Genomic DNA, 21,667 nt, shown 5'->3' on the forward strand with positions numbered 1-21,667 from the left:
GGCAGGCAGCTGGAACAAAAAGTGGAGGAGAAAGGATGCCAGTTTGTATTTTCATCGTATCACTAGAGTTTCCACTTCAGATAAAAAGAGATCAAGCTATTTCGGTTGAAATCCTTGGCCCAAGAGGCCTACGATGACAGCTGCACATCTTGTTTCATTATGACAGGTTTTTCTCCAACTGGATAAGTTACATATTCATCAACAGTTCATCTTTGGAATGAAGCACAAGCACACGGGGGCAGTTGAACGGAGGAGAAATAGCAGCATTATCCCAGCCACAGCTCCTCAAACTTAGAAAAACCCTTACGCCCAACCCACAGAGGCAGGGTAGGGACACGGAAAACAGGAGGCGTCTCACCCCAAATTGCAGCGACGTGCACAGGAACTCCCCGTCCCACCTGGTATACAAGGATTCAGAGAGACGAAGTACTCTAAAGCAGCTGTACCCACAGTAGAGACAGTTATAAGTACAGTCTTAAGTCTTGCAGTGTTACTTATCCAAGAGCTGAGCTTGGGCTGGAGGTGGTGCAGCATCAGCAGTCAGAATTACAGTAAGTTTGTCTGAAATTGGGATTGCAGTTGGCACTAATGCTCTAAAGACTCCGTTGCTATCGCTGTCTCTCAGACACCCAGAATCGAGAGTGTTTGCTGATAAGCAACACCAGCAGTTGGAAATCCCATAAATTACTTTTCATGCCAAGCTTCAAGTTTATTTTTAAACAGTAAACTTCTGAATTTTATTTTTTTCTCTCTCCTCCATGGTCCCCCAAGAAATCAAAAGATAGCCTCAAAATTCCCTACACACAAAGCCTAATCTTCACCCCCTTATTTCAGAAGCTGTTAGTAGAAAAATCAACCTAAACCCCATGGAATTCATACATGTGGAAAAGTGCACATGCAGTAAAACTGCACGCAAGAAAGCTCTGTGCAGACTGGTAGGCAACCTCTAACCTATTTAACTGTAGCCTGAAAAAAAGATCGTTTTTATTTGGCTAGCCTGAAAAAGATCAGAATGTATATAATTGAGGCACATCATAACAAGTACAAACACTGCAGACTCATTTCGCAGTTATGCCTATTCCAAATTAATCTGAATTCAAAGCCAAACTAGGTGCCGAAATAGAATAAAATGCAACTGCGTATCATCTCCTTCGGCAGACATGTACAAAGACCAGCACATACATCACATGTGTGGAAAGCTCTGTTCTCCCAGACTGCAGAAATACTTATGAGTTTGTCAGCAGTTAAAGGTCCAGGATATTTAATACAGCACCAAAAAGCAACAAACCTGAAGACTAGTTTTGTTACTGCAACAGGAAAAGATATTGAATAAAATAGTCAGTTTATTTATGACTTAGTCACCTCATTTGTGGACGAGGAAAAATACCCCACCCTCATTTGAAAAGTTAGTACAGGTGAAAGTTTGAGAGAGACTTTGAAGTTGCACTCTTAAAGCGTTTCCATAAATATTAACTACCATTTTTTGTGCCAATCTCCATTTAGCACTGAAGGGGTTGAAATTAAAAATTGCTTACATGCAGCCCTGGATAAGAGCTTGAAAACCGAGGGAAAGTTCAAGGCTTACCATGCAGTGCCTGTCACCAGGACCAGCGTGAGCTACCTGTAACAGTCATGGGACAGATGTTGTGAAGAAGTCCATTTCCAGCCATCTCTACACTACTTGTTTTCGGGGCTGAAAGACTGTAAATTGGTTCCTTTACCACTGCCCTTGTTCAATTGCCACATCTCTCTTCTTCCAGCCTTAGTCAGACGAGTAACCCCAAACCAATGCCAACTGAAATCCGGGCTTTATTTGAACTGAAACGCCAACAAACCCAACAGCTCCCTCTTCCATATTTTGGGTTACTGAGTCTCCCTAGGAGATTCTGCAAGACCTCACACAGGAGTTTACCTACATTATCAGTACAAACCATACAAGTAAACATTTGTCTCTTGGAAGCCATAACACACACCACCACCACCCCCGAAAAAAAAAAAAAGGTAAATTTCCTTTATTGTCACGTCTCTGTACGTATCTATAACAGGGCATTGTTGAAGGCACGGCTCACCTCAACCCACCGCAATTTATGTCAATCAAAGCAGAAAGTCAGGATTGCTGAACATGAAGTCATTGTTGGATCATACCTGTACAAAGCATCTTTAAAAAAAAGACTGAGAAGATACCAGGTAATGAAAGCTTCAAATGGCCTTTAAGGACCTGCATCTTCTGGATTCCCTACCTTTGTCACAAAGAGGAAATTTCCCATATATGGCCCAAGCCGACAAGCAGACTAAGGTCACGTTGCAGTTCACGGCATTTGGCAAGCCCCAGCATTCAGACATCATGAGTCAGTGCTCCAGAAATCATTGGGTTTTATAAACCAATAAATCTATTTCATTTAGTGGGGGTTTTTTAATTTGCCTTGGGTTTGTTGGGCTTTTTTTCTCAATCTTTGCAGTACAGAGGCATCATCACATTTTGATTTTGCTTCTCTATAACTGGGAGGAGCACTTTTTTTCCATTCTGGGTTTGTTTGCTTTGTAAAATGACAGACAAGATTTTTGTATTAGACTAAATCCTGGCATTGCAGCATTAAGAAAAAAACAACATACCAACTATCATGGAAGTTGGGAACAGATGCTGCCTTGTTTTGTACTTTCACACAGCCCTTCAACAACAAAGAACACTTATTTTTTAAATAAAACCTCAAAACTTCCTCACTTCTGTTCTCAGATCCCAAACAAAAACTAACTTATCTGGCATTTCAGCACAAGCAGACATGATTCCTGCAGCTCAGAAGCTCCCTGCGACACAATCTTTTCCACCAATAACCTGATAACATCAACATGAACTTTCTTCCATTTTGAGTTCTGCTTTTCTCAGTTCAATAGTTCAGCAGAAACTGCCCCATTTTTGATTACACACACAAAATCACATACCACTTATTCCCAGTTTTAAAAAAGACCCGAAGCTCAACAAATTCCATTGGGTAATTACTTTTAGACTAGTAATGGGATAAATTGCTATGGGACAATTGTGGCAGAGGATTTTTGCTTTCATTTTCTAGCTTTGCTACCAACGCTCTGCGCATCTGGGCCACTTTCTCTGTGCTTCAGTTTTCCGTAAGTAAGATGCGGATTATACCTCATCAGGGAGTGGAATCAAGTGAATATTTCGTTTCTTCAGAGCAGTACTGTGTTCATAATGGAGTTAAATACTTTCAGAGAACTATCACAGCTCTCAGAAGCAAGGCACTTCTGGGAAGAAACCCTTACAGTAAACAACCTCCTTGCACTTTTGCAGAGCATCCTCACAATTTAACATTGGAACAAAACACATCAATATAAAAAAAAAAAAAAAGGACAAGACAACAAAATTTTGAGGCCAACTTTATGTTTCACACAAGTGCAAAAGACAATGCACTATCCAGATAGTTTTTTGGTCTTTTTTTTGTTGGGGTTTGTTTAACTCTTTACCAGTTCACAGTGAAAATTCTGGTAACATGCAGAATAAAATATTGCACAAAAAGTTTGGTTTAACTTAAGGGGACATTTTAACTTTTAAAAAAAAAAAGTGTCACTGCCAAATGTGGCCTTGTCCAAAAAAAAAAAAAAAAAAAAAGACGACACAGACATTCTTGGCACAGGAGACAAGAGTAACATGTGAAGGAGGGAGCACGCTACCAAACCGCTGTTCAGAAAATCAGAAAACCATCTAGGATTTCAGGTATCAAATCTTTTGTGGATGTTGTAAAAATTCCTTTTTATTTAAAAGTTCAGAAGGTTCGATAAATATTTTTAGACTGTTTCCTCCATAATCAAGGATTAATGCTGGTCAGTCAAGTAGACAGTAGACAGTAATAATTTATATCCTTTTCTTCACATTTGTTTCTATTAGGGGAATTTTTAAGAAATACTGCCACATATTACAGATTTAATTTCAAGCTTGCATCTCTTATTTCAGGCAGAGCAATAAAAGCCTTAGCTTGTATTATTAAGAGTCACATCCAGAAGTAAAAAATCCCCAAGCTTAGGCCTCCATAACAATATCTTACCAAGTTACTTAGGTTTTGAGCAGAACACCACTGGGAAAACACTGACGAGGAGACAGGACTCATTCCAAGAACGATCATCTTACTTCACTTAGACAAAGTAAAGCCTTTCACGAATCAGGCTCGGGTTTGGCCTACATTCTCTTGTATGAAAAGGCTCCATTATATGCAGCTGAACACATTGTTTGAAAATGCTATCCAAACAGCATTTAACGCCACAAAAGGTGAACAAACTAAAACAGTAAAACTGTATTAAACTTTCTATTTATTATCTCTAAAATATACACATTTTGAAAACCTTTAAATAGGTTTTCACCCATGGAAGAGTTCAGAGATGGTATCAGCACCACTCAAGACTATCAGATAAAGCTATTTGCAGATGTAAGATGTCTCTGAAGACAGACATCGGCAGATAAAAAGAAATGCTGCAAGTAGTTTGTTTTTAAGCACGTTACTTTGCTATATACAAGCAGTCATTTACTGGTGCTTTGAATTCCAACTGCATTCTCTATGCACTTTTTGTAGGCATTGCGATTCACTTCTGAAGCTCCAGCAGCAAGCTAAACAACATATTTCAATTCTTTTCAGGAATTTCTTACTTCACTCAGAATGACATTCATGATTTAGTTATTTCCATTACAAAATCTGTCTGTGATCTGTCTTCGAGTCAGAGGAGCAAGCAACAAGAAGTATAAATAACAACAGGAATAGAAAGAACAAGGAGTTTGTCAAAAAGAAGGCTGAGGCTTTTGGCTTTATTTTTATTAAATTCCTGCATCAACTCCCTCTCGCTTCTCTTCTGCACAAAAGACAGGTCTCACTCCTCTTACCCAAAAGCCCTTTGCACAAAATGATGCACAACGACAGACTGGATTTGACTAAGCTGACAAGGAAATACATGATCACATGCAAAAACTGACAAGCCTCTCAATCCGAGAAACATAAGGTATGAATTATGCAAGTATCAGCCTCTGACTGGAAGAAACCTGGGTTCCGAGCTCCGAGAGCATAAACCACTTTCTATATAAACACCAGTTTCAATTTCTAGTTTTTTGATTATACAGTCAAAAGGGACTTTGAAATCTACACTTTATTTGGAATCTGAAAAATAAACTGTTTCCAAACTATTTTGTAATGCTTGTGCAATGGCCTCAAGACAGACAGTAATTTAGACAGCTGTGCCACCAGCCACAGAAGCTGCATTTTAGAAATCGCCTTTCTCTGGAACAATTGAAACTTTCTCCAGGACGTAGTCTGCACACAGAGAGCAGTGTTTCCCTGCAGCATGTAACAGTTTCATTATTGTTTAACTACCAAAAAACAGCTCCAGCAATCTATCAAGCTTGACATTTTATCCCTCTCTGCTGCGAGCCCAGAATACAGGGTATATATAGGAAGAGGTTCAAGGATTCAGTAAGTTATTTTGTTAATCTAAACAGAGAAACATTTCCCTTCTTTTAGCGATTAATTTGTCATTTTTAAAACACGTTCAGGAAACCATGGGCCTGTTTGTCCTCCAAATGATTAAATCCAAGTATCTATAAAGAAACCTATTCCACCAGCTGAATAAAAGCTCCATTTTAAGATGTGCGCAAAACAAATTGAAAGGCAATCCTATAGAGAAGGGATTCCTCACTGCAAGAGCGCAGCAGTGCCAGTTGTGGTTCCAGCCCAGCTGTGATTATTCTAACACCATAATTCAGCAGAGTATTAACTTGCTGCTCACCGACCCTCCCTTCCCGGGAACGCCACGGCTCAGCAGGTTTCCTGTGGCTCAAGCAAAGTCCTAAGAAGCACCAACATGCTCGTGGAAGAAAACTTATCAATGCATGATGCAACCTGGTGGAGTATGTCCTCAGTCGCATCGGAGAAGTGATTCATCCGAGTGATGCTAACAACTCAAAGTAGCTGGGTGAATGAAACGTGGAAGTCACTCACCAATGCCAGTAGCAATTGCTTTCGGAGCAGGGTATTTGGACATCAACGAAAAGCAGCGTCACATCAGTTTCAGTCTGGACTTCCAGGGAACGCAATTTTACGGTTTCTGACTCATTTGGGGACCAAGCCAAACCAATATAAGCTCATGCACACAGCAAATGGTATTGATTCAATGATGCCGCTTGTGACCACAGGATTTGAAATTATCCATGTGTATATATAGAATATATAATGCCCAAAGGAACTGTCCTTCTGCAGTAGAGGTTACTATGCAACAAGCTGCTCCCAAAAGAGAGCATTTAAAATTCGCCTGTTTAAAAATCTCACTTAACATCAGTCTAGAGGCTAAACTAAAAGATTCAAAGCATATGCTGCTTAAATATATTCTTACAGGCATATCCTACAACCTTCTGAATCTAAATGAAAGGGTGGCAGCATAAGAAAACCCTGATGTTAAATTAATATTTTAGTCTATACTGAAATACAACGTGGAAATTCCTATTCCAAGACTATTTGGCAGAGAAGCCAGAGGGCGTGAGAGAAAGAAGCCTAATTAATATTTTGGAGTAAAGTGAAAACCTCAAAGCAATTAATGTGAAGAATTCGTTGATTTTACAGATGCTGAGAAGAAAAAACAGTGTCTCAGAAAGCAGCAAATCTTTTTAAAGAAAGTCCCTTATGGGAACATTAAATTTAAAAAGCCACAAAGGGCTTTCAGAGGTTAGAGTAAGCTGTCTCAGTTCTCAGGAAACTGGCTGAGAAGGGAGAAAGAAACCAATACAAAATTTGAATTCTTGATCTGACAGTCATACTCAGTTTCTTAAAGAAAACTGTAATTTTTGAACCTTGCGATGTTCTTTGAAGACTGAACAATCAACTTTGGAGGGACGTACCATCAGGTGGTTAGAAGACTTGGCATGCAGATGTTCTGTTTCTGACATCAATTCAGCAGTGATGCGATTCTCCCCACCTGTGAAATACAGATTACACTTATTCATCCCTGCAAAGCGTTCTGTGCTCCCTGAATGCCAGCTGGTCTAAGTTCAAAGTACTAATTTCTGGCTTCTTGTAATGACCGTCCCTGGGAAGCGGAGGAAAACAAGCTTGATATGGGGAGACAAAGATAGGTTCTATCAAGACTAATGACTAGAATTACTTTGGGGAGCGGGAGACTGGCTGGGGTTGTGCAATGGAAGTGGGCAGTGAGGGGAGGGCTGGAGAAACATTTGCACCAGGTGAACACGTTTAAGTGCAGAGCAGATAAATAGCAGTGTCATCGCAGCAGCACAGGCCTTACCACAGCACAGATCGTAACGCTTCCCCAAGAAGTTAGATCAATACTCGAGTATTTAGCCCACACCAGACTGCTAGCAATATTCCAGTAATTTAAAGCCATGCTACGCTTGGAGTCAGAGCTCAGACTATAGAGAAGTCCCCTCGGTTTTTACTACCAAGTACCAGAAGGTCCTCTTTCCCTGGTCAGCAGCAGTTCACACACACTTGTGTCCAAAAAAAGGACATGTGCACACAATTATCTGCATCTCACATTATCCTTCCACTAGCAAAGTGTTTTATTAAGCACCAAGTATTTGGCTCAAGATACTTTGTAATTTCTTATCTTTGGATCAGGCTGTGTGACCCTCAGGACTGGTCAAAGGCTGTAGAGAAGAGACACTGAGATATCCTATATGAAAACGCACTCTTTCTATAAAGGATGGGGAAGGAAGCCTAAACCTAATTAAGCACAATTTTTCCTCCCTGTATTACAGTGAAACCAACAAGCGCTAGATAAGGACAGCGTTTTTCCTGGCTAGATGTGAGGACCCAAAGCTGCAGTACGGGGTCTGACCCACGGCTCTATAGCCTGCCCCCAGCGCAGGTCTGGGCGAGTCAGAGGCAGGCACGCAGACAGAGCATCACCACGCGCGACGACCGCGTGAAAATCTGCTTACACCCTTCCACCATGCAAAAGCTGGTTCAAAGTCTAAAGCACAAGTTTTAATAACCCTTCTATATATAGCCCTGGAGATTCAGCTCAAATTGCGCTCCAGCCTGATTGAAGAGTTTACAATCTCTCTAAGTTGTTATAAACAATAAATCATGGTACAAAGTTGCATAACAACAACTGAAAATTACACAATTTTAAAACCAACAAACCAACACAAGGCCATACTGAAGTCAACCACAATAAAGAGAAAACTGAAGGCCCAGAGAAAAGAGATAGATTTCAGTCATAAATGCAACTAGTGACCACCAACCCCAAAATATAATTCACATATCTCACTGCTTTGCACTCTCATTGCAGAGCATTGCATTCAGCTCTCATTTTCAGTTGACTCCCAAGAGCCCAATCACATGTACCTGCCAACAAGAAAGACTAAGCCTCACTGAAAGTCAGCCTACTTTTTCTACTCTACAATTAAACACAGTATTAACACAGTATTTAAATGATGGCTTTAAAACTAATCCAATACAGCAAAATCTTGAGCAATTAAGCCTTAACCCATGAACACCAATTTCAAGGCAATCAGCTTTTAATTAAAAGTTCAATTGCTACCAGCCGAGGAGACATGCAAACCGGAGAGTGCGGCAGCAGTGGGAAACTGCGCCGGGCTTCAGACGAGCTGAGAGAATTGCCCATAATGGAAAACACGATAACAGCCAAAGTAAATGGTTTTGTTTCATTAGACCCAATTGTTCTAACAAAAGCAATTATGTTTACAAAGACTGAATACAAGATCCCCCCTCCCCATCACTGTGAACACAAAATGTGTTACGGGGATAACAGTATTTGATGGGTGGTGGTAGGTAAATGCAAGGATCTGGAATTCATAAAAAACGTTTAAAGCTCACAGCTTTGTGTTCCACTTCTCAGCTCGAGAAGAACAAGGTAGCAGTGGAAATGATCACAAAGGGTAAATACTTTGTTTGTTTGTTTGTTTATGTAATCACATATCTGCCTTAACCATCATTTATCTTCAAAGTTTTGAAATACAGCCCACTACAATGCAAACACACAGAAAATGCCAGCTTATAATGCACCTGTCATTCCCCATCCGAATGAAATGGAGAACTAAAAAAGCATTTTGTAAACGCAGTAAGTTCTTTACCAATTCCAGTCACATTAGAAAGAACAGAAAACTGCCACAGGTTCCTACTCTGCCATAAAACAGTTCTCCAAAAACAAGGTCCAAGACTTCCTGTGCTACCCATGGAGGATACGTTCTGTGTCAGAGAGGAGGAAGTGAGCTCAAACAAAACACATAAACAAAACCGTTTTATGTCTCAGCAAATTAAACATTACCCTGTACCTATCTGAATCAGAGAACCATAAAACTAAAACATTCCTATCTACGCTTTAATATTATACTTACCTCTACAGTATCTAAGTAAGCCCGGCCATCCTTGCAGTGTTTGAAAACACATGCAGCTATCAAGTGCAATAGCTTATTTATCATACGGTCATCATAACATTGAGCGCGTTCATCCTGAGCTGTTTTGCCAAGTCCCTGCTCTGTGAAGGCTCAGAGCGGACCACGTGCATGTTCTCACTGATGAGAGTTTACGTTTATTAACCTGCAATCTCACGCTGAAACACCGTTAAGAAATCGATTTGACAATACGTCAACACTTTCTCCACCGGAAACACCTTGCCCAGTTTACAGGAACAAACTGTTCTGAAGAACTTGAGTACTTTTTTAACTCCTTTTACCTCCTGTGGCAAAGGAAGGACTTTCATAGCTTTCACTTTGCCACACACCCCCGATTTTGAGCAGAAAGATATTTTCTTCCTCATTAAGAAAATAACTTGGGTCCTTGCTACTAAGGAAGCATCACCCCAGGTACGCTGCCACCGTACCAAGCCAACGAGTGCCTCAGACATGCTAAAATGCAGAGAGACAACAATTTAAGCAAAGAGCTGTACAGAAGGCTGGCGCTTATCCAGAATTCCTCAGTTCCCGTAGCATTTCCAGCATAATAACCTACTGAACCTCAGAGCGCCTTTGGGAGCAGAACTCAGAAAAGGAAAGAGTTTATGAACACCACTTTCTAAACCAGAGAAAAGAGGCTGTATCTGAGTCCCACCCGCCCTGTTAGGGAAACCCTGCGAGCGCTCACCCCAGAACTAAAATCCAGGTGCTCGCAGGCCCCTTCCAGCCCTCCCCTGTCCCCTACCGGCCCTGGCCCGAGCAGCCCCATCTCCTTGCCCCATGCACCCACCAAGCCCTGGCAGCCCCCTCCTGCCCCATGCCTCCCCCCGGCAAACCCTGCCAGCCCCCTCAGTGCCCCACAGCCCCCCCAAATCCAGACAGCCCCCTCACTAACCCACACCCCCCCTAAGCCTTTCCAGCCCCCTCACTGCCCCACAGCCCCCCCAAATCCAGACAGCCCCCTCACTAACCCACACCGCCCCAAGCCTTTCCAGCCCCCTCACTGCCCCCCAAACCTTGCCAGCCCCCTCACTGCCCCACAGTCCCCCAAACCTTGCCAGCCCCCTCACTGCCCCACAGCCCCCCAAACCCTTCCAGCCCCCTCACTGCCCCACAGCCCCCCAAACCCTTCTAGCCCCCTCACTGCCCCGCAACCCCCCAAACCCTGCCAGCCCCCTCACTGCTCTGCAACCCCCCAAACCCTGCCAGCCCCCTCACTGTCCTATACACCAAGCCCTTCCAGCCCCCTCACCCCCCCAAATCCAGCCAGCCCCCTCACTGCCCCACACCCCCCCAAGCCATGCCAGCCCCCTCACTGCCCCACAGCCACCCTCACCGCCCCAAAACCCCCCCAAACCCTGCCAGCCCCCTGACTGCTCCCCCAAGCCCTGTCAGCCCCCTCACTACTCCACAACCCCCCCAAGCCCTGCCAGCCCCCTCACTGCCCCACAGCGCCCCCAAACCCTGCCAGCCCCCCGAAGGCCTGACCCCCACCAAACCACGCCAGCCCCGCGAAGGCCTCAACCCCCGGCCCCAAACCCCGGCACCCCCGGCCCCACTCCCCCAAAGCCCCGGCAGCCCCCCCCTCCCCCCCGCCAAACGCAGGCAGCCCCCCAACCGCCTCACCTGCCTCCTTCGGCAGCCCCGACCCGGAGCGGACGGCGGGGCCGGGCACCGGGTCAGCCCCAGCCCTCCGCCCTCAGCGCGGCGGCGGCGGCGCTATGGCAACTGCCCACCGCCGCGGCCGCCAGCCACAGAGAGGGCGGCCACAGAGCGGCCAGCTGGGCGGCAGCGGGCGGCCCGCCCCTAGCGGCCCGGCGGACTCTCTGGCGCCCTCAGCCGGCCCAGGGGGCAGCGGGGCACGGCGGCTCCTAGGGCCGCGGGTTCGAGACCCGGGCCGGGCAGCGGGGGGAGTGGGTGTGACTGAGGGGTCCCGTGGGCTTCAGAGGGCGTCCTGCTGTGTGCATAGGGCTTAGATGCATTGTGCGGGAAGCATATGTATATATGCAGGTGAACCTATATATATAGACACACGTACAGGTACACCCATATATATATATACACAGAGTCACGTATACATATCCCCATACAGACACGTTTACACACGGTACCTATAAGCACACACTTATATATGTATTTTATACCCATCAAGGGCAAATAAGCTCTCAGTGACCAAAGGCATCCCCACTGCTTGGAGCGAGGGGGGCCCTGTTTGCCCTGGGATGGGTTTTATCACCCCGCTCCGGGCCTTTCCTGCAGTTTTCCGGCAGATTTAGGCAATGGGAAGGAGCGGGGAGAGGGGACGTCCCTGTGCGCACCGGCACAGCCAGGCCCTGTCTCACAGGGTCACAGAAGTGCCTGTCTCAGCACGGAGGAGAAAAGCTGAATTAGGATATTTAGGTCAGAAACTCTTTTCAGCCTAATTTTACTATGCAAATTTAGGGCAAATCAGCTTGAGTAAGGCAAGTTTTTCCAGATCGGGTAATAGATTCCCGTAGCCTGAACCCTTCTGCTGTGCCCACACCAGGCAATAACCGGCACTCACAGCAACTCCTTCCCTGCGGCAACGCAGCCAGAAATTCAGGACGTCACCGTCACCTTGCACGCACGCTGCCTACCTTGGCGGCAAAGCCAGGAGCTGCCACAAAGCTCAGCCGTGCCCCGTACCACGCTGTCCTCCCCGACTGTTTCCCAAGAGGGCATCAGACTCCCACAGCTGCAATTAGCTGATTGCCAAAGACAAAAAATCCCCCCAGGTCACGGCTATGCCCGACAGCCTGGGACATTTAGCTTTGGAGGAGCACAGCCCCCACGTCGCCGCCTTTCCCTGGTCTCTTCCCGACCAACTGGTACCATCCCCGTTGAATCACCGTCCCATGACTGCTCCCCAGTGACTAAGTGCCAGAGCAGAGTCCCTGCTGTCATTGCCTGCAGGCCACAGTGAAGATGCTCACTGGGCGCACGGCTGGTCTCACGCCGAGGCTGGTACAGGGTTCAAAGCGGGCTGTTCCCCTTCTTGTCCTCCCGCTAGCCAGGGGAAGGAAACACTGAGAAACCTCCCTTGATTCAAATATACCTAAATGAGGTTTCTCTTTCCCCTGCTCTACGCCCCCACAAAAGCTTCGCGTCGCCTACAGAACCTCAGGCAGAGAGATAAAATAGTAGCACACAGTTTTGGTTGAAATTTGTGTGTACCAGCTATTTATTCACAGCTTCAGGAGACGTAACAAGCTCAATTTTCTGCTTGTAAGGACCAGCCACATCAGCATGGGTCTCCAGGAGACAGCAAAACCCATCCTCCTCCTTGCTCCAGCCAGCCGGGCTGCAATCCCTGGGGCCAAACTCCCCTTCCCAAGCTTGGAAAGCCCAGAAACGCAAGGAAATACAACAACTTTAAAAGACATTTATTTCCACTGAAAACTGTTCAATGGTACAGCTCGCGTTGCTTTGGCACGTTCCCCTCCTCGGGCAGGAGCCGCTGGGAGCTCAGCCCTTCCACAGCCCCGGGGCCGCAGGGGCTGGGGGGCCGCGATGGAGGAGGTAAATCACAGCCCCGGCAGCACCCAGAGCTCAGTTTCGCAGGAAGCACGGCTCTGACAGATGTGCAAACCAAAAGTCTGTACCGAGACCTGGCACCATCCCTTAAGAAACCAAAATATGTGCTCACATACCCCTTTTTAGCTGCCCCTTCCCTCCAGCAGCTATTGCTCAGGCTTACAGGGCTGTACGGTATTATGTCTACTCTGGAGAAATTAGCTCCCAAGTTCTGGCTAAACCAGAGGCCTCTCTGCCAAATCAGACTCCTCTTTGCCCGGCAACAGCCTTAGAAGGCTCCAAGAGCTGCACTGCTGTGTTATTAATTTAACGAGCATGCCCTGATGAGTCCCAGCCCCCACAATCTACATCAGCAGCTTCGGAGGTGCAACCCTCTAACTCAGCTCACCTGCCAAGAGGTTTCTTATTAAGCAGAAGATGAGGGTGTCTGAGATATCTGGGATCACGAGGAGAGGCCATGCTCCATCCCAGCCTCCCGCCTCCTCCCCGGCACTGCACAAGCCCCCAGGAGGTTGCCCAGAGCAAGCGAGAGCAGCTGGAAAGCACTAGAGCAAGGAGAGATTATTTTAAAACTATTTAAACACATGCAATTGAGTAGGTCCTTGAGCATCAGGCAGGGCCAGCTGGTGTCAGTCAGACTCATCCGCCCCAGCTGAGCCAGATTATAACCTTCATCAGTTAACAGCAATTCTTGACACAGCAGTGCCCCAAAAATACCAGCCGTTCCCTACAGGGTCTGGTGTAACTCTGGGGATAAGGTCAGATCAAGCATCCGATTATGTCCCTTCTCATCAACAGCCTGTCCCACCCCAGTCCTGCTAGGGACTAAACCTCAAACTTTTAATTAAGTTAACAGCAGTCGCCATTATCGAATTCCAGCTCTGAAGAAACACAGCAGTGTGCAACATCTTCTTTGTTATTTCTAACCCCAGACCACTGTGGGCTGCGCAAGGACGATCAGAGCTCCGGGACCAGAGCTCCGGGGGCGGGGAACAATCCCACCACGAGGAGTCACGGGTTCGTGCAGGGTTGTGCCCCCTGGTCCCAAGCCAACACCTTAGGACAGGGCTGGCGCTGCTGGCTGAAGACAAGCCTGCAGCAGAGGAGAGGACGCGGCTGTCGTGCTGCCCACTCCAGAGGGTGTCTCCAGGGAACCCCACGCTCATTTTCTCCCCAGCGCAGAAGAGCAAGAGCTTCTTCACGTTGGTGCTTCCTGGGGCTGCAGGACTCGGAGGCGGTCTGTAAAACCTTCAGTGTGCTTGCCTGCTTTTTTTTTTTTTTTGCAGCTCTCTTGGACCTTGACATTTGCTTTTCCGCCCGCATCAGAGCCCCTGTGGGGGTGTCGCTGGGTTTGGCTCCTGCACATCACCGTATCCAATATCCAGCTCCACCTGTATCCCCGTCGGCTGCAAGGAGAAACAGAGCGGAGCTTAACCTCACACTGCTGGGACTCCACAGGCAAACCTGTACATTCCTCCACCACCTGCCCCAGAGCCCAAAATCCCCAGTTACATCCCCTTGAGGGTTTCCTTCTGCTGGTGCCCTCATTTTGACTGGGTCTGCTGAGCACGGAGATACAAACAGAGAATGCAATTTAGCAAAGAATGAACATCTTGCTCTGAGATATCCCCAGACACACGGTTATTTAGCACACCCAGGACGCGTTCCACTGCCCGGCACACCGTCCCATTTGGATCAGGCAGCAGAGCGGGCTCGGAGCCAGGAGGCTCAGCCAGCGCTGCCCCGAACGAAGGCAGGATTCAAGCCAAAGTCACCTCTGCAGGTGTCGGAGCCAGCCCTGCGGGACCCTTGCTGCCCATATGCAACCAGGAGAGTGGAGACGAGCAGGAGGAACACAGTGACCTGAACTGGAAGTGGTGCCACTCACTTAACGTGCCCGTAAATACAAGCTCAGGCTGTTGGGAACAGATGCTCTTCTCTTCCACAGCACACAACCAGGCTGCGTTTGCTTCTCTCCCATTGCCATGGGTCACCCAGTGATCCTGCCCTACCCCCAGGAGGAGCTCTGAAGCCAAGGCCATGTCACACAGCCGCTTCTCCATTCCCAGAGGGACTGCTCCAGGGAGCCTCACCTGCCGGGGTGACTTCGCTAAGGAAGCGACGCGCTGCATGGTGGCTTTCTCCCAGGCGGCTTCTTTGATCTCCAGCAGCACCCGGGTGCTGGGCACGAAGCTCCAGGAGCGGCCGAGGGCTGGCTTCAGTGCACCCGTGCTGCTGTCCCTTGTCACCTGGTTAGTCACCTGTGGCACAAACAGGCTTATCGGTGCCCAGGAAAAGCGGTGCCACTCGGTGTAATGAAACACCAGAGACCACCAGGAGATAATGGCCAACCTGCCACTTCTGTGAAGTTTTTTGTCTTCTCCTTCCTGGCACACCTGTGCCATCCCCTCTATCCCAGACACGTACTCAGGTAGGAGCTCACTCGTATCTGCAAGCTGCAGTGGCTCCTGGTGCTGAAGCCGCTTGTGAAGTTTAACTTGGAGCCTCCAAGCATCCTTCCAGGCACCTCATCCCTGTCACTCTATCCCTAATCAAAGCAAAGGGCAGGACTGTCTCGACACCTTCCAGTGCCAGCTTGAGCAGACCACCATTTTGTGTGGTGGCCTTCCCAATTCAAACACATGAACTGTGGTCACAACCACCCCTCTGGGCGCATTGAAGCAAAGGCAATTACTTGGCCAAGAGCTGGGGAAGACTAGAGCGGAGCCCCTTCCCGTCCCCAGCTCCTTCCGCACGATGCAACGCCCTGCAGTTCCTCCAAGGTAACTAAGCAGGAGGGTACTTAGTAAAGCCCCTTAAAAGAATGGTGTTACATCAAAAACACAACCAACCTTTCGATCTGCCTGGAACTTAACTCTACTTTGCTCAATCAAGTGAACGCCTCGTTGGCTGGGGACAGCAACAAAAGCAGGGAGCAGATCAGCCCTGTTCTCGCTACGCTCACTAGAACAAGACACCCATGGGCTGCGTCGAAGCAGAGCTACATCGGGGAGCAGGGGGCTCCTGCTCAGCTGGGAATGGGGTCCCCCCTCCCAGGGGATCCGAAGGCTCCCCAGGGCTCCTCGCCACGGCACACGCCAGCACGCGAAGGACAAGGCGCAGCAACACTCACCACAACAGCGAGGCTGAACTCCCTGGCCAGTGTCTTCAGCTCCCTGGCCAGCTGCATCATGACGGCCAAACCTGGAGGAGGACAAAGCATTTGGGTGTTTGCGCATCGACCCTCCAAGTCCATCTTGGAGGCAAGTGACATCTGGATTTGCATGAACACTAGATTTAGTGCCAGTGCTGGTGTTCGTGGGCACCTTCAACCCATTTCCATTACCAGCACCCCAATGTACCCATTGCACCTGCACGCTCCAGGGGACCCCGGCCAAATGGATGTGGCGTGGACAGACCAACCCCTGAGTTGTCCCAACACCCTTCTTTCCCATCTTAGAAGCCCTGAGGCCAAAAAAACCCTACAAAAGCACCAGGAGCTCCAGACAAAGCCGGCCAGGTTCATTTAGCAGGTAGAGGACCCCTCTCTGCAGCTCACACCATTCCTACAGCCCGTGGCTGCGAGGGGAACCTCCTGTGACAGCACTGGCTGCCACCCAGGCACGTAAGACCCTCTCGAAGGTGTCTGAGGGGCCTCTTTGGCATCCCAGCCAGCAGAAAGCCCCTCCCTCACTCCTGATTTATGGTCCTTTCCAGCAGAAACAGCCTCAGGGGAGCTTTGCAAACCGTGCCAGCGACCACCACGTGTCTCTGACACCGTAGGCAGAGGTTTTACTCTGCGAGCAAACTGTTCAGTGCCTTCTCTGTCCCCTGGACGGGTTTCAGACCACCGGCATGAGCTTGCACAGCCCCAGCCAGCTTGGACGTTTGCCGGTAACACCGCAAACAGACTCCTGTTTTATCCAGCTGCAAAGGAAAAGCTGGAAGCAGTCGCATCCCCATCGGTCCTGCCCCAGCTCCAGGCACAGCACACGTGGGAGGAAGATGCTCTTCAGGAGGAGCAGAGAGGTCTGGAACCCCACTGCACATCCTAACGAAGCAGCTCACCCTCCGACTGCTTGCCGCCCAGCAGCGGGTAAATCACGGCCGAGACAGAGTCGATCACCACCATCTTGAGAGGTCCCGTGGAGCTCACGACCTGAAAGGAGGAGGCACCATGTGCAGGGTGGAGTAACAAATCCAGCAGTTTCGGAGGTCATGAGCTACACAGAGGTTCAAATGTCCCCAGGACAGGGTGATCTGGTGTCAGTTGTCAGGCAGACAAGCCTCGCTGCCTTCCTTGCAGCTCCGGGGAAGGGAAGGAAGCCTGGAGCCTTGCTCCTACCTGCTGGGAGAGGCGATCCCGCAGCTCCTGCAAGGCGCTCAGCATTTCATAGATGTTGAAGACACGGACCACCTGGATCCGCTGCAGAGCCTCCAGCTGCGGCACAAAGTGGCATCAACAACAGCCTCATCCCCTCCAGGACCCACCATATTCCTCCTGCCTGGCTGCTACCAGCTCTTTGCTGGTATCACGCCATGGAGACAGGGACCCTTATTTCTTCCCCATTTGCCTCCGTCCCGTGAACACCGTTGTTCCCACGGCACTGATGGAAGCAGCAATGCGGACTGAGCTCAGGGAGCAAGCCCTCCCGTTCTCCCCAGGAAAAAAAACAAAGCGCGGTGTCTGTCCCTGAGCGCAACACCCACCCAGCCATGGGAGGAAGAGTTTGGACCCAAAAAAACCCATGGGGACAAAGGCGGAGCTGGAGAGAAAAGCAGCCTCTGGAGGTTGTCCGCAGGCAAGAGCCAAGGCAGTTTTAGCATGGGTGGAGGAGCAGCAGCGGGGCCAGCTCCAGGGGAACTTGCCTGCTCTTCCTCGGCCTGCGCCTGGGCTCGAAGCATCTGGTAGAGACGAGAGGCAGTAAATCCCCCCGTGGAGTCGAGAAACAGGACGTGCTGCTTGAGGCCGAGAGACACGCTGGCCGCAATGCCCATGCACACCTGGAGAGGCAGGGACCGAGCATCAGCCAGCCATCGCAGGCCCCTCCGCTTCACACGCCTGAAGGCATCTTCACCCCATCTGTCCTCTCCCCTCCTCTGTCCCACTCACCTGTGTCTTCCCGCTGCCCGGCGCTCCCATGAGCTCCGTCATCTCCCCCGTGTACAGCCCAGAGTCCAGCAGCTGGTCCAGGCTACAGGTTGAACACAAAGTGGGATTATCAACACATCTTCCGGCAGAATGGCAGAGGCATCGGGAAGCAGCAGTCCCTAGAGCCCCCTTCCCATACGCCGACAAGTGCTCCAGGCTCTCTCCGCACTGTGGGCAACCACAGCTCCGCAATGTGGAGGATACGAGAGGATAGTCCTGAGCTGGAGAAGAGCTGTGGTTCTGGGAGCAAGGTTTGGGTACCCGGGGTCTCTCTGCACAGTCGCTGTGACAACCCAGCGAGGAGACGGGGGAAAAGAAGAAGGAGATGCAATACAGTAACTCATTTCCGTGCCTGATCTAGACAGTTTGGATCATCATCACTCAACGGTCCTCCCAGATCCCCAACCCTCCTCTCTGGAGCCCTCAAGGGAAAGGCTGAAGGCAGCGTGTAGCAGTGTAGAAGTGGGACACACAACCAGCTCCCAAAAGGTGCGCAATGACAACAGCAATGTCACTCCCTCAAGGGATGCCGACCAGCTGGCTCTGCAGCCACAGGACGTGAAGAATAACCGTCTCTTGCTCACAAAAGGCAGAGCCAGGCCGTGGCTGGAAGTTTTTAAAGCAGTTGTCGGGGATGGTTTGGACAGCCCTGAGCCGGCTCAGGGCATCGCCACATTGAAATTCAAAGCCTGCGCTGGGCAACCACGGACTTTTACAGCAAGCCCGCCCCTGGGGAAATCTGCTGGCTCGCCAGATGATGCACCCACCTCGGGCTCCCAGTGGGCAGGATGGCCGTGGAGCTCTTGAGCTCCTCATAGAGGTCTGCTCCGTTGGTGGGGAAGGCAGAGAACTGGGCCAGGAGCACACGTCTCACTGCAACCAGCGCCTGGTGGGCAGAGAGATGTCTGGAAACGGGACTGAGGAAGTCCAGGGCCAACAACGTCTGCTGCAGAAGGTCCCCCCAGACAAGCCCATCCAAGTTGTGAGATGAGCAGCTCTGAGCTCCCCAATTAACGTACCAGGACTTAGGAGTCACCCTTTACCTTGTAAGACAGGGAACACTTCTGGGCAACGTCCTCCAGGTCTGATGACACAAAGTCCACCACTGCAAATAACGTGAGGGACAAGAATTCAGAAGCCAAACCCAGACAGACCACAAACACCAAAGAGACGACCAGCTTAGACAAAACCTGCCTGCACCAACAGGGAAAATGTCTGTGCCCTCTGCCAACTCTTCAAGGGGAGAAGAAGGATGCCCCACAAAATGGACTACTGGAGGATTTTCCTCTGAGATGGCCCTGCCACCCATTGCAAAACGAATCAGGGAGAGAAACCGGTAAAAATTCTCCCCGTTTTCCCCAAGAACAGCCCAGCTCCATTTGAAAGCTGTGGCCACCCAAGAGAGTCCCCTTCTGCCAGTGTACCAGTCTCAGGGGCTAGTGACTGACCCAAAGTGCCAGCCCTGGGCACGTGAGGAAGGGCTAAAGCCACAGAAATTAGAAGAAATAGTGTCCCCATCTCTGCTCCCAAGAACTACTCCAAGATTCACTTTTTCAGGTAGATGTGTATGTTATTGGTTGGAAAAAAAACCCAAACAAACGTGTTAAAAAGCAGTTCTTATAGGAAAAACAAGGATTAGAACATCCCTGTCTCCAGCACCCACAGGATCTCACAGACTGCATTTAAAAAGAATAAAATGGTCTTTTCCTCAGCTCAAATCCAATCCAGTTTCTCAGAGCAAGTAAAGAATCCACCTGAAGTCTTTTCCACCCCCCCCAAGAGCAGGCCTTGCCCAGGGTGCAGTGTGCCAGGAGCTTGGGCATTTTCAGAGGGGAAAAAATGCACAACCTTCCCAAAATACCTTCTAAAAGCCATAATTGATCATCCCTCAAAGAGCCTCTGCAGAGACCCCTACCATGTCCTGCTCCTATGGGGGAGTCCTGAGTCACCATATCCACCCGGGGGGACCCAGAAGACACCCAGCAAGGAGGACATGGGAGGGATACCAGAAGGATAAAACCACAAAGGCAGCAGATGTTTTCCAGGGGCTGCCCCACAGCCCAGACCACCCAGGCTGGCAGACGGGCCCTGCACGGGAGGAGAGCGTGGTGCCACCCCAAACGTGCAGGGGATTGATGTTCCCCAAGCCGGGACCCCGCCGCTGCCCCGTTACCCGTCCTGATGCCGTTCGCCCTGAGAAGCTGGATCATCTCTTCGCTGAGACCAGGGCAGAGCCCAGCCCGCAGGACCACCATGTCCCTGGCCACCCCCAGGACGGAGCCCCACGGGGCCGGGAGGGGAGAGGAGGCCTGCGGAGGAGATGGGAGAGGGGATGTGGCACTGGACCGTGCCTGCCCCCGCAGCTGCCCGGGCTGGGAGGTGGTACCCGGCCTGCGTCGGGATGGGCGGTCGCGGCGAGCGCTCGCTCTCCTTCTTGGGCCAAACAGCCCCAAATCCCGCAGCCAGCCGCGGCACAGCGGGCAGGGCATCCCCATCCTTTAGCGGAGCCCTTCGTGTGAGCACGGAAAGCCGCAGGAGGAGCGTGTGTGTCCCGTCCCCCCCCCTCCATCCTCACCGCCCTGTGCGCCCCCGCTCCCCCAGGCACCCCAAAGCCGCGCTGCCCCGAGACCCCCTGCCCGTCCCCTGCCTGCTGCCCTTCCTGCTTCCTGCAGGCAGCGGAAGAGCCGCCCAGGGCTCGTACTCGCCCTCCCACCTAGCGGCGGCACTGCCGGGCTCCGGCCCCGGGGCCACCGCTCGCCCCTCCGGGCCACCGCGGTCCCTAGAGAGGAACCGAACGGGGCTTTCCATCCTCACCCCACCCACCCCCCCCCGCGGGGGCCAGCAAAGGCTCTGCAAGCAGAGGGGTCCCCGGGTGCTGCTGGCACCCAAGGGCGCTCCTGGCAGCGCAGCCCCACACCAGCGGGGACACCGGGGGGGGGGGCTGGGAGGAGCAGAGCCGACCCAGGAGCTGCAGCAAAACTAAAGAAAGGAAGCAAAAACAGACAACAATGCACCAGAACAGAAAGAAAACAGAAGAGATAAGGAGGATCCCTTATCTATAGCAGCTCCCCCCCCGACCAGCTGGGTTTAAATGCCCCTCAGCACAGGTGCCAGCAATCCACAGCCCCCCACGGGCTCTATAAATAACAGAAGCAGAGCCTGGGCTGGCTGGTTTTTGGGGTGGATGGTGCTGCTGAGGTGACCCGGGCAGGCTGGCTCAGGAGTTGAGGTGGCCTGAAGGAGAAGAGAGGTGAGGCTGCTCCGGTCTCGTCTCACACAGCTCTGCGTGTTTCTGAGTGGGGCTTGTTTTACTTTTAAAAGCACAGTTTGTGTTCAGAGTTGGGCCCTGCTGCTGGTGTGACTGGGCAGACTGGTGTGCCCTGCAGAGCTGGTAGGGTCTGGGTGCTCACTGAGGGAGCAGCTGATGTGAGTAGGGGAAAAAAACCCACTTTAATTATAACTTCTGAAGTTATTTCAGAGGTCAGCCTGAGCTATGTGCAAACACTTCAACTGCCCTAAACTTCCATTAGGGGTTTGGG

General features: G+C 50.0%; 2 protein-coding genes across 9 annotated transcripts in view; both read right to left on the reverse strand.

The window, feature by feature from the left end:
• The window catches only part of RFFL (ring finger and FYVE like domain containing E3 ubiquitin protein ligase), a 33,932-nt gene extending 22,752 nt beyond the window's left edge, over positions 1-11,180 (reverse strand). The window contains exons 1-2 of one of the 4 annotated variants that reach the window (XM_063340531.1): positions 11,048-11,180; positions 6,884-6,960 (exon numbers count right to left, since the gene is read on the reverse strand). Coding sequence is in view for 1 of the 4 variants with exons in the window: in XM_063340529.1 (XP_063196599.1) it covers positions 9,365-9,416 (52 nt within the window). In the remaining 3 variants the exon portion in view is untranslated. Of the gene's footprint in view, positions 1-6,883; positions 6,961-9,364; positions 9,571-11,047 lie in introns of those variants that run through there. The other 3 variants (XM_063340532.1, XM_063340533.1, XM_063340529.1) reach the window with 3 other exon arrangements.
• A 1,520-nt stretch (positions 11,181-12,700) lies between these two features.
• Positions 12,701-20,765, reverse strand: RAD51D (RAD51 paralog D). Of its 5 annotated transcripts, none has more exons than XM_063342002.1 (10): positions 20,302-20,765; positions 19,172-19,233; positions 18,896-19,014; positions 18,090-18,171; positions 17,846-17,980; positions 17,322-17,417; positions 17,045-17,135; positions 16,110-16,180; positions 15,070-15,237; positions 12,701-14,382 (listed from the first exon to the last, which is right to left on the reverse strand). In XM_063342002.1, exons 1-10 carry the CDS (start codon positions 20,621-20,623, stop codon positions 14,299-14,301), a joined length of 1,230 nt encoding a protein of 409 aa, XP_063198072.1. In that variant the 5' UTR covers positions 20,624-20,765; the 3' UTR covers positions 12,701-14,298. The 5 variants fall into 5 exon arrangements, 2 of the variants coding, with proteins under 2 accessions (XP_063198072.1, XP_063198070.1); XM_063342000.1 differs by having other exon boundaries at positions 20,044-20,765; XR_010072061.1 differs by lacking the exon at positions 12,701-14,382 and adding an exon at positions 15,329-15,524 and having other exon boundaries at positions 15,102-15,237; positions 20,044-20,765.
• Positions 20,766-21,667: the final 902 nt, after the last annotated feature.

The sequence above is a fragment of the Chroicocephalus ridibundus genome, chromosome 7, assembly GCF_963924245.1.
Source record: "Chroicocephalus ridibundus chromosome 7, bChrRid1.1, whole genome shotgun sequence".
Taxonomy (NCBI): Eukaryota; Metazoa; Chordata; class Aves; order Charadriiformes; family Laridae; genus Chroicocephalus; species Chroicocephalus ridibundus.